The sequence below is a fragment of the Pinus tabuliformis genome, chromosome 7 (assembly GCF_031772625.1).
Source record: "Pinus tabuliformis cultivar Carrire ecotype Pingquan chromosome 7, CPIR1, whole genome shotgun sequence".
NCBI lineage: Eukaryota > Viridiplantae > Streptophyta > Pinopsida > Pinales > Pinaceae > Pinus > Pinus tabuliformis.
In genome coordinates, this window is record NC_142293.1 from 1,743,372,273 (window position 1) to 1,743,384,756 (window position 12,484).

The 12,484-nt window shown below is 36.6% G+C and overlaps 1 protein-coding gene across 2 annotated transcripts; it reads left to right on the forward strand.

The window, feature by feature from the left end:
• Positions 1-759: 759 nt before the first annotated feature.
• On the forward strand, positions 760-11,702 carry LOC149255300 (uncharacterized). 2 transcript variants are annotated; one of them, XM_089460451.1, is made up of 6 exons: positions 760-828; positions 2,097-6,804; positions 6,953-9,777; positions 9,938-10,066; positions 10,173-10,255; positions 11,473-11,702. In XM_089460451.1, the coding sequence occupies exons 2-3, from the start codon at positions 2,113-2,115 to the stop codon at positions 9,767-9,769; spliced, it is 7,509 nt and encodes a 2,502-aa protein (XP_089316577.1). In that variant the 5' UTR covers positions 760-828; positions 2,097-2,112; the 3' UTR covers positions 9,770-9,777; positions 9,938-10,066; positions 10,173-10,255; positions 11,473-11,702. The 2 variants fall into 2 exon arrangements, with proteins under 2 accessions (XP_089316577.1, XP_089316578.1); XM_089460452.1 differs by lacking the exon at positions 760-828 and adding an exon at positions 1,159-1,193.
• Positions 11,703-12,484: the final 782 nt, after the last annotated feature.

Genomic DNA, 12,484 nt, shown 5'->3' on the forward strand with positions numbered 1-12,484 from the left:
TGTCCAAAATAAATGCTTGCTTTACTTAAATGAAAGATAAATGCTTAGCTTCATTGAAAAGAAAGATCAAAGATAAATACTTAAAACAACTGAATCGAATAACTTCAATGAAATGAAAAATAAAAGATAAATCTATCTCTGATCTTCCTCTTCATTCAAGTTAAGCATAAATAAAATTGAAGCGAATAACTTCAATGAAGTAAAAACCATTATTCTGATCCTATATAAATCAATAAATAAATTAAAGACTATTATTATGATCATGTCCAAAATAAATGCTTGCTTTACTTAAATGAAAGATAAATGCTTAGCTTCATTGAAAAGAAAGATCAAAGATAAATACTTAAAACAACTGAATCTAATAACTTCAATGAAATGAAATGAAAAATAAAAGATAAATCTATCTCTGAGCTTCCTCTTCATTCAAGTTAAGCATAAAAATAAAAGATAAAAGATAACGCATTTAGTTGATAAAAGATAAATACTTAAAACAACGGAATCTAATAGCTTCAATAAAAGATAACTTCATTGAAAAGAAAAATCAAAGATAAATACTTAAAACAACTGAATCGAATAACTTCACTAAAATGAAAAAAAAAAGATAAAGAAAATGCGTGCAGTACGAGGAAGCTGACGCTGCATTAATAATTGATGACGTTGGCAGCCAGGATTCTTTCACTCTCAAACACGCCGCCCATACCACAGAGTGTATAAAATCAACTTTCAGAGACTCTCCATTCTCACGTCTGCTGCTGTCACGCTTCGTTTCAGTTTTCCTGTGGCTGCGAGTTGCTGCTGCTGCTGCTGAGTTCGGCTTTGCTTGGTCAGGTTTTTATTTTCCCACCTTTCTCAGAATGGCGGCCATTATATTGTTGTTTTTGAGATTGAGTCACTCAGTTTTACTTACTTTCCTCCTCTCTTTTTTTATTTAATTTAATTTAATTTTTACTTTCAAGTTGTTATTTTTTTTTAAAGTATTATCATGTTTTATAGCTATAATTATATTTCAATTTAATTTATATGGGTATTAATAATTATATTTCAATCTAATTTACATGGGTATTAATTATATTTCAATTTAATTTATTAGTATTATAAATATGATATATAGATTGATTATTTTTAATATTATAATAAGTTAACTTCTTATTTATATTTAGTTGCTGCTGCTGAGTTCGGCTCTGCGTGCTCAGGTTTTTATTTTCCCACCTTTCTCAGGTTTTTATGGTGGCCATTATATTGTTGTTTTTGAGATTGAGTCACTCAGATTTACCTACTTTCCTCCTCTCTTTTTTTATTTAATTTAATTTAATTTTTACTTTCAAGTTGTTAATTTTTTTTAAGTATTATCGTGTTTTATAGCTATAATTATATTTCAATTTAATTTATATGGGTATTAATAATTATATTTCAATTTAATTTACATGGGTATTAATTATATTTCAATTTAATTTATTAGTATTATAAATATGATATATAGATTGATTATTTTTAATATTATAGCTTTTTTTCTCTAGCAATTCTCATTATTGATATTCTACATTTGTAGTCAACAATCACGGCAATAGGCATGAGGAGATGCCTCAAGTTACTATTTGAACTAAATAAAACAAAGATATCCTAGGTAAAGCAATTTTTATAAGTGTTATAATTGAGAAAAAACACAAACAAATTTTTTCAAAATTATTCCACCAAAAGCCTTTTAACTTCAACAATTTTTATTATTACTATTCTATTTTTGTAGTCAATAATCCTGCCAAACAAATTTAATTAACATAATAATAATAATTTAAAACATCATAATAATAATAATAATAATTTAAAATAATTTAACTAGTTTTTATGAATGTATAGTAAAATAACTATTTTGTTACTCATCATAAATAAATACATATCGATTTATGAACCATTTAATCTATATAATTGAACCAATAATATTTTAATATTAAAATTAAACATGATTTATTATTAAAACTACTAAATTAACATATTTAAATAAAATTATTTTGACTCTAATATATAATTACAACTTCATTCATTTATTTATCCATGATTTGATCAATTTATGAAGGGATTCTCTTTTATAATCTTTGCAGGTTATTTTTGCTTACAATGGATGCTTCTCAGTTATCAGAGTTATCAGGTAAGATGGAGGAAGAAGAAGAAATGTTCACTCCCTCTGAAGGCTCAAGTGAATGCTCAAGTGAGTCGGAAGAAATGTTCAATGCGCCAAGTGAGTTGGAAGAAATGTTCAATGCGCCAAGTGAGATGCCGGAAGAACAGAGTGTCACTGAGCTTGCTCATGATGATGTTGGCATTATAGAGAAGAGCTCTGTTTCACCAAAAAATAGAGAAGGAATGCCAACTGGGTCTGGGATTTTGGACGAGTACTCGACATCCTCACCCTCAGTTGATAACCGGCTTCCAGAAGCCAATATTGCAGATGAGATCTCACCACCACCACATGCCGTTGAGCCGTTATCCCCAGAAGCATCAAAGGATTCCGAAGACCTTAATCAACTTGATATACTAAAGGGCCAGACTGCTGTTGCTGATCAAGTTGCAAATAAGATTCCCGAAGGTCCTCTCTTTCAAATTATGAAGATTGTATCTGACAAGCAGGAATTGAGCTTTGTAGACAAGGTCCATCTTCCAGAGGAACAGATTTTGGGCCTGTGCAATAGAGTTTTACCCAATTCTGCAGATAACCATGAGTATCCTGATATCAGAATCGATTTTAAGTCCTTGAATCAAGTATCGTTGCCCACAGTTGGCTTCTATGGGGACAAGAGAACGATGGGTAGAATATTGAAAGAAATGGGCGCGATAGATGATTCGATTCATAAGCAAATGGAGGAAGAAAAGTTTGAGGCAGGCTTGTACGTTGGTCGTTTGGAGCAAGTCATCATTGTTTTCTATTGGCATCAAGAAACCCATCTCAAAGATGCATCAAGGAAAAATGTCTCATGCAATTTTATACGCTATGTAGTGGACCTTTGTGATGATGTTTATGTGTGCGTTGAAGATCATAATCTTCTTGCAGCAACTCCGGCTGATTCTGTGGTCAGCGGCACAACTTCTTTGAGGACACGTCCAAGACGAACGGAGAAACTGAAGATAGGCCGTGTTAGAAATTCCGAAAATGATGTCACGGTTTCGTCTGGTTTCCACCTAAACATAGGAAGGCATATCAGTACTATGCAACCTAGTATGCCTAAACACACAATGTTCTTTGCTGAAGGATATCACCGCTGTGCTTTTCTCACTCCCAATTATAGAGGGTCAAGAAAGTATGTAAAACCTCAAAAGAAAAATGGTCAGGTTGCTGCACTTGCGTCTGAGTTACAGACATTATCCAAAGGCTATGATCTTGATTACACTAGGCTCAGCAATGCGGACTTCGTTTCTCTTTTAAAGCATGCTACATTGCCAGAGTCACAAAGCTATACAGAATTGAAAGATTCCTTTCGGGTTCTCCGTGCAGAAAATCAAAAGTTCGATATTCAATCCGAGTTGAACAAATTAGTGGAGCAAATATTGCAAAATTTTCTCCACGTTCTACCTGAGTACTGCAGTTTTATTCGATATTTATCAGACTCGGAATCTGAAGAGAGCGGGCGTGTCGCAGCTCAGAAAATTGATCAGATTCAAAAAAATCCGTTCCAGCAGCTGGAAAATCAGCTGGCTACCATTTGGAATGGCAAATATCGTGGGAAGAAACTGCTTTTTGTGGGCTCAGATATTAAGTTTCGTCCGACAGATGGCCGGATGGACACAAGATTCATCGTTGAAAGATCTGGAAAGTCTGCTCACCCGGTTATGTTGGAAGAAGAGGTTATGTTGAGGTGCACAGATAAAGTTAGCAAGACAGAAAAGGCAAGGTTTACCAAATCTGGAGTCAATGAGAAACTCCCTGTGTTGTCTGGTGAGCAGCTTATTCTGAAATTTCAAGATGAAAGAACTTTAACAGGGACTCTAGAAGTCTCGAAAGATGCACCCCGTGAAGGGGAAAGGTATTTTGATCCAAAAAGAATAGTAAACAAACTTAGTAGTTGGGTTATGCAGAAAGAGAAAGAGCTTTTTGATGGCTCGGAGATTAAGTTTCATCCAACAGATGGGGTGGACTCAAGGGATTCAGCATTCATCGTTAGAAAATCTGGAAAGTCTTCGGACTCAATTATGTTGGAAGAAGATATTATGTTGGAATATAAAGGTGGTCGCAAGACAGAAAAAGCGAGATTTAGCAAATCTGGAGTTACAGAGAAACGCCCTGTAGTGTCAGGTGAGCAGCTTATTCTGAAAGTTCAAAGTGAAAGAACGTTAAAAGGGATTCTCGAAGTTTCAGAAGATGCGGTCCGTGAATGGGTAAAATCTTTTGTTCCTAAAAGATTACTAACCCTCGCACAGAACGTTGTTTTCTTGAACTTCCTTCTGAGCGGTGGCATTTCAGAGCAGATGAAGAGCTTTGGTCAGCCTATTATAAACAAACTACAAAAGCAACAATGGCAGAGAGATTTCACAATTGAGAAACGGTTTTTCTTGGTCTTCCTCACTAGCAACGCCGAGTTAGACCACGTAAAGAATTTCAGTAACATGGAACAGTTTCTGACTTCAGGTAGCCTTGATAATATTTTGGCTGAAATAGAAAATGGGAAAGCGGACCGGTCACCGGAGTTGCAAGAGTCTTGTGTGCAGTGGAAAAGAAAGTGGAATGGTTTCAAACTTGATGAGAATTTGGTAGGTGCTGTTTTTGCCAATGAAAAATGGAAAAATCTTTGTTCATCTAAATACAAAAATGCAAACGAAGAATTCAGAAGAAACATCCTATCAATGATTATGAAGGATATCCAGCCCCTGCTTATGAGCAAATTTGAATCCCAAAAAAAAGCAAAGGAGACACTTCAGGAGCAGGAACTGAAAACTGAAGAGGAAAACTTTCTGACTGAAACAAAGAAAAAACTATCCCAAAGAAGAGACAATGGAAAACGTATGCATATTACAAGCTGCTCTATTTCAAGAGCAAATTATACGTTAGAAATCTCCAGCGAGGAAGAAGAAAAGCCCAATATACAATGGATGATTGTAGAGTTGCCACCAAACAAAAAGGACTTAGACGAGTTAAACTTAAATCCAATGCATTGCATTAAACCCTCTTGCTCGAACCCTTTTGAATTGGTGTGCTGTGATCCTGAGATAGAAAATCTGAAAAAGGTTGCATATCTGAAATCTGGTGAGTTGCTTGTTTTTCTTCACGATAAAGAACATAATAGGCTGGACTTGTACATGTCGCCCAAAATTGGACAATTTCTACATGGGAGAAATCTTCTTCACTCATTTAAAAGGGGTTTTGATTTGGTAGCTTTTGATGAACGGACCAGATTCCTGGCTTTATATGATGCACAGGGTTCCAAGGTTGTAATATACAAGTTTGATGAATCATTCCGGAATATAGATTGGACAGGCGTTGAAATCATGCTCAACTTGTTTTCTGGAAGCACAAATATAAAATGGATGCAGTGTGTTCCCGGGAAAGCTGAATTGGTTTTAGTTGACGACACAAACAGGCTCAGAGTGGCAGAACTCCATCAGCGGCCATTGATGAAGCCTAAGATTATGACACTCTCATCAGACTTTTTAAATGCTTTCATTTCAGGGGATGGCTCCTTTCTCTTCGTTTTCCACACACCTGCAAAGTTTTCAGTTCAAAAAGAAGAATGTGCTTCATCTTCTGCTCAAGGAGCTGCACAAGAAAACAAGCCCACGGCGGAATTTGAGCTGAAAGTTTACATGTTAGGCGATGCCATGTCTTTCTTGAAGAACATTTCATTGAATATAAATGTTGAAGATGTTCGTGATTTACAGGTGAAGCTTGTATATTATGGTTCTCAGATTCATTTTGTTGTATACACTGATGTTGTACCTAGCTTTTCTTCTAAAATATTGAATCTAGTCTCAGCGACAGAAGCTTTGGAGTTTGAAGAATTAGGAAAACAAAAATCTACCTCAGAAAGAGATCATAAGAATGCCATGGACCGGGACTCTCAGAATACTAGTAGTGCTACGTTAGACTACATCTATCACATTTTTGATAAATTTGCAGTTGATCCCGCGCTATTTAGAGGGAGTATCAGGGATCTCAACCTCCATGTTTTGCTCAAGTCAAGGGACACCACCTTTGGAAAAGACAGAGGGCAAGGGAAATATGAAGAATACTTGAAGAATGTTATTGGGCGGTTAAAGAAGGAAAAAGGAAAGGACTTTTCAAATCTCAGGATTCAATTCAAAGTTCAAATGTCTGAAAGTTGTGACTCAAACACTCTACATCTCTCACTCCCTCACTATCTAAAAAAGCCTTTGGGAAACTGGGTCCGTCAACTTATATGTCTTGTACCCGTCCAAATAACTCGTGCTGAAAACAATGGATTACAGCCCTTGCTTGATGGGCTTCAAATACCTCCACACCTCACTTATGCAGATAGCATATCACTGGCAACTTTGTTGCGTTTCGGCTTGTATGATGCTGTCCTGAGTCAGTGGGATGGTAAAATCAAGGTTGTCTCGTCAATGGGCAAACAGAGTAGTGGTAAATCATTCTTATTAAACCATTTATCTGGCTCGCTTTTCGATGTAGCTGGGGGGAGATGCACTGATGGAGTGTGGATGACAGTTCGAATGGACTCAGAGTGCCTCTATGTATTGATGGACTTCGAGGGATTAGGCAGTTTTGAGAGAACAGAGCAAGAAGATATGTTACTCTCAGTCCTAAATGCTGCCTTGAGTAATTTAACAATATTCAACAAGAAGGTTTGTTTTTAGAACTGTCTTATTCGTTTGCTTTTACTGGTTTACCATTTGATTTTCTCATATTAAATAGTGGCCTTAGCTTTCTTCTTTCTGTTACTGTAGCCACACAAAGATTAATTACCAATTGTGATACTTGCTTCTTATTCAGGATTTTCATCTTGACAAGGAGACGGAAGTTATCTTTCAGCGATTCCAAAGTGGGGTAAGTTTGGTGAAGGAAGATAAAAAACTATTCAAAGGAGTGTTCTACATAGCTATCAAGGATGTTGATGTCTCTGATGTAGAGGAATTAAAAGATGAATTCCGTCAGAAACTTCTCCAAATTTGTCAAAGATCTCATGAAAACTTTCTTACCAAGATGTATGGAGGAGTGGTTGAACTTGCTGCAATGGCTCCTTTTACTCGAAGAGAATATCATCAAGAAAGCCTATTTGATATTGCTTTGACTGTAGAAGAGTTGGGACATAGTTATGAGAGTGGCCGTGCCTTCTTGACAGATTTGAAGCTTGTCATGTCCCAGATGGCAGTGAAGGATTGGACCTCTGTAGATATGAAACGTGTTGCCATGAAGGTGGATATCCTTCGTGGGAACTTGGTTTCTGCTGTTAAGGCAGGATGTATTTCTGTGGCAGGAGCCAAAAAGATGCTTACGAATTTTGACTCTCAGGAAGAGGTAAGTGATGCTCCACTAGTACTTCGGGATCTCTCCATTGATTTGCAAGATACTGGCCTCGAGCTTGCGCCTCTAGATGAATCTACGTCAAAAGATCGGATTTTGAGTAATCTTAGATCAATACTAGATGGAGTCTTTGATAGAAGAGGCAAAACAGGTGATTTATGGCACTCTAAGTTTCAGGACTTCATTGAGGCTTTGGCTGCTAGACGGTATGATCGAGTTCAAAGGTGGCTTCGCTGCAACACCGCAGAATTTTCTGGGAATGATGATGTGCAAAAGTTGCAACTGGAGGCAGTTCTAGCTCTTGCAGAATTGAAACAGGGACTCTCTGTATGTGGTTGCAAATGTTCTGATTGCTTTTGGCGATGTATTTTAGAGAAAGGCCATTCCTCTGATCACTCTTGTATGGGTAACCATGTTTGCGCTGAGAAGTGCACGTATTGTTCTCTCGAATTACACCAAGACCAGGAAAATGAAGTGGAGGAATGTAAGCATTTGGCAGGCCATGAAGGGAATCATGATTGCAAAATGAAAAATCATACATGTGCCGAGATATGTTCTTTATTTGACAAATCATCCAATTGCTGCAAATCTTGTTGCTTGACAGTCGGACATGAAGGTACTCATAAGTGCAATTCATCACAACATTTGTGTAACATGAAATGTTCCCTTCCGAGCTGCAAAAATCCCTGTGTCATACAGATTGAGCTTGGGGATCATGATAAACATGCCTGTCATGAAAGGTTTTGTCCCAATGATTGCATCATGAAGGCCCAGGGGTGTCCTAGAAGCTGTGGTTACAAAGATCACTTCCATGAATTGACAAGTGATGAACATCTCTGTGGTGAGAAGCATGGTTGTCCTAAGGAATGTGAAGCCGATGGAATTTGTGAAATTCTCACTGAACTTGTGCGACATACACGCTCATTTCAGGGCAGAAGAGGTTCCTTTGAGTACATACATTTATCTGAACAAAATGGTAAGAAAAAGAATTGTTGCATTGACATTCCACCTTTTAAAACATCCCATGATGGTGTGCATCTTCACACCCAAAATCCAGATGTTGTGCATCACTGTAACGCTAGATGTCAAGCTTGCGGGTATTTTTGTTCAGAACCTATTGATCATACTGGTTTGCATAATACTGTTCATGGGAACATGAGGAATGTCAATTTTGCATCAGACCAGAAAGAATTCGATATCCAGGGTAGAAAGTATGCTTGGGGGGAATCTGGTGTGGCAGAAATGTGTAACCTGCATTGTAAAGCACAAGGTCGGGGTCACATTCATTTGATTCCTTGTCCCATGAACGATGGTTTGCCTTGCACACGTCATATCTATGATGGGTCTCGGCATGAGACAAGAAAATATGGCCCAGATTTGGATGTCCCGAAAGATGAACTTACCCATAAGACTTACTGGATGCAAATGCGGTTTGAAGATCCCTGTACTAAAGAAGATCAGGAAGAGTTCGCTCTATGCAATCATCTCTGCGGGTCAGAGGAGCATAAAGACACCGATGGTAGTTCCACAAAATCCTATTGCGCAGAGGAATTATGGCATGCCCCTGTACAAAGAACTTCAACGCCATCCTCTGGAGGCCACATAACTGCAGATGGTCACCGTTTTCGCTGTGACCATTTGAAGAATGTACCGCATCACGTGGTTTTTGTTATTGACAGCTCTGGTTCAATGTATGCTTCTGATATAAGACCAAACTTGGCCAAATGTATTCCTCGTCACAATTGTAGGTTGGGCTGTGTGTATGAGTCTATTGATAGATTCATTAAGACTCGGCTTAGAACCTCTAGCGATGATTCTGTATCTGTGGTTCTATTTGATGATACAGCAACTCTTGCCCTAGAAAGGCAAGAGATGAAAGAAGATATTGTGGATGGTCTTCTTCAATATGATGCAGGGGGGGCAACTAGTTATTCTTCTGGTTTGACAATGGCAGAGGAGGTAATTTGTCGGGGTTCGAATGATCCTAATGTGGAGAAGAAGAAACCAATAATTATTTTCTTGAGCGATGGTGGAAACAATGATGGACAAGATCCTCTTTTTTTTGTGAATAAATTGAAGAAGACAGAGCCAAAGTTGATATTGCATACAATCATGTATGGAACGGATCCTGCAGCTCTTATCTTGGAGAAAATGGCAGAAATTGGGAATGGCACATTCCAGGTCAGTCTTGATGAACTGCAATTGGCACGAAGCTTTGAGAATTTAGCGATTAGTCTGGAGCCTAACGTCGTATCTGTAATCACGGTTTCGAGATCAAATCCATAGACTTAAAGGTTTAGTATAATTTACTGCAATTCTAGCATCTATTTTGTTGAAGTATCTGCAGAGGCCTTTATGAGGATTTAAAGCAGCTAACATTTGCATTTCAGCTGTCGTGGTTTCCACTCTTTTATTAGATTTGTTGACCCAGCTCTAGTTCATTATCGTATGCAGCGCGATGAGCAGAAGCCAGACGGAATGCTTTCTATTTTGAATATGCGTGGATGGTAATGATATCCTTTCTAGTTTTGCACATATTAAGAGTACAAGAAAGATTGCCCCATATATGCATTGCTTCTGCAGGTCTGTAATCTGCACTCTGCTAGTATTGTCTCATATCTTGCACATTGCCAATACTGACGTCTCATATGTCAATTCATTTCACTAATCCTTGCACTTAAAAGTGCAGATATTCTCAACAAGTGCCTCTACAGGTCTACTACTAAGAGGATGGTGCATTCATGAGATGATAGTTGGGAAGAGATTTGCATGGTAACTAGTACAAATTCCTTCCTATATCTTTTATTTCCGCCTCTTCCTTCTACATGTGTGCCTTACTAAATACTTGCATATCAAAAGCTGATTATCCCAACACTAACCACTGATCACTGTTAACATCATCTACTGGTACACATGTAGCAGTAGAACAAAACAAAGAAGACATTACTCAAAGTTGATATAATTTTATTAGTTCAAGAGCTGCAGGGTATGTTGCCTGTCAATATGCAGCTAAGAGGCTTCCAGAAATTAATGCATTAAGAACACACATTACCGTTAGTATTTGCATGATATTGTCAAGAATGTAATGTGCAGAATCAAACATTAATGTGTAGCATGTGAGATAAGCATGACAGGTGAGGTATATATTTCTTAGGTTACTACTAAATGATCTTTGTGCTCTGGGCTTAATGGATCCCCCACTATGAAATTGAAAGCAAATACCTAGATGGTGACCTTATTTGGCCAAACCTTCTGCATCCAATGATCAAGCTATTTTTTTTAAACTTAGAAGTCTGGATGCAAATCAACGGCTAATTATCCCAACACTAACCATTGATCACTGTTAACATCATCTGTTGGTACACCTGTAGAACAAACGATGAACACTAAAGCTGATATAACTTGATTAGTTCTGGAGCTGCACGGCATGTTGCCTGCCAATATGCAGGTAAAGAGGTCTCCAGAAATTAATGCATTAAAAAAGCACACATTACCATTAGTACCATCTTCTGTTGGAGGTTAAAAGGGTTTGTCAATATCTGCATGATATTGTCAAGAATGTATATGTGCCGACTTGAGTGTTATTATGCAGCAGCATGTGAGATAAACTTGTCAAGTTAGGTAGGTATATATTCCTTAAGTTCTAATAAATTATCTTTGTGCCATGGGCTTAATAGCCCGAGCATCTCGTGCCATGAAATTGAAAGCAATTATTGAGATGTTGACCTTTTGCATGTTAAGATTGAGCTACTTTTTTGTGGAGTGAGAAATCTGTTTTTTTTTCAAGACTCCAACCCAACTCAGATTTTCAATAAACAAATGGCTTTCATGTCTAAAAAGTGTGAGCTTAATAGTGTGTATTTTATTTTGCAAGACGTTAAATTTTTTTGAAGAGAGTTTTGTGACATTATTGGGCGAGTTTATGTTTTTATGTTTTGCTACATCTTGGTACATTGGTTTGATGGATATTATTGCTTATGTTGATGCAGGTACTTATAAAGTTTCAAAATGTTTGCCAAGAATACTAGAGCTCATATTTAGTATTGATATGTATGGTAAACTGCCATATACAAGAGAAATCGGGGTTATGACTCTCTATTTATTCTTTTTTAAGCTCATAAAGGAATTGTGCACTACTTTTACTTGTAGGGTGAAATTTTTAGACAACTGGCTTTTGGCATTGCTGATGAAAGAAATGTTAATATTGAATAACTTGGGAGTTCTGCTTGAGCACATTGGACAATTTACAATGTTTAATGGCTTGTCTCTTAGATGTTTTTCTTTGCTATTAGCATTTTTTCTATTTTAAAATTATATGTAGAATGTGAAACTCAGAAATCTAATTCTCAATTGTGATTATTTTGATACAATCAGATGGATGAAAAATGATGAACAAAATAAAAAGTCAGGTCCATTTTTGTTTAAAAATCAAAATTACTTATAGCATTAAGTGAAACTAACAAATCCAATTCTTAATTTTGATTATTTAAATACAATAGAATGGATGAAATATGATGAAAAAATAAATACTCAGAGCTAGCCTTATTTAAAAACCAAATTAAACCTTTTTGAGGGAGGTATGATCTTAGGAATTGTCATAACAAAAGTTTACTTTGAAATAAAAGCATAAGAGACAATTGATGGTTAAATTGTTCTTGGCATAATTATCTCTTCTTCATGCATGGTCCATGACATAGGAACTATGTGATTGTTCAATAAATTAAGTGACTTTGTAATGTTTGTTCTTTCAAATATCTTTTTTTATGATTCTTTCATTTTCCTTGTGTGGCTGACAAAATAAAAACTAGGCGATTATTGAATGAAAGAAGTGACATTGTAATTTTTGTTCCTTCAAATATGTTTTTTTTTGGGTAAACTAAGGGTTTTATATCAATCAAAATCAGCTTTATATGGATTTGAAAAGATTACCATAGTGACCATAGAGGATGCTACTCTCCTTAGCATACTACATACTTCGATTAGACCAACAAAGTCTCAAAT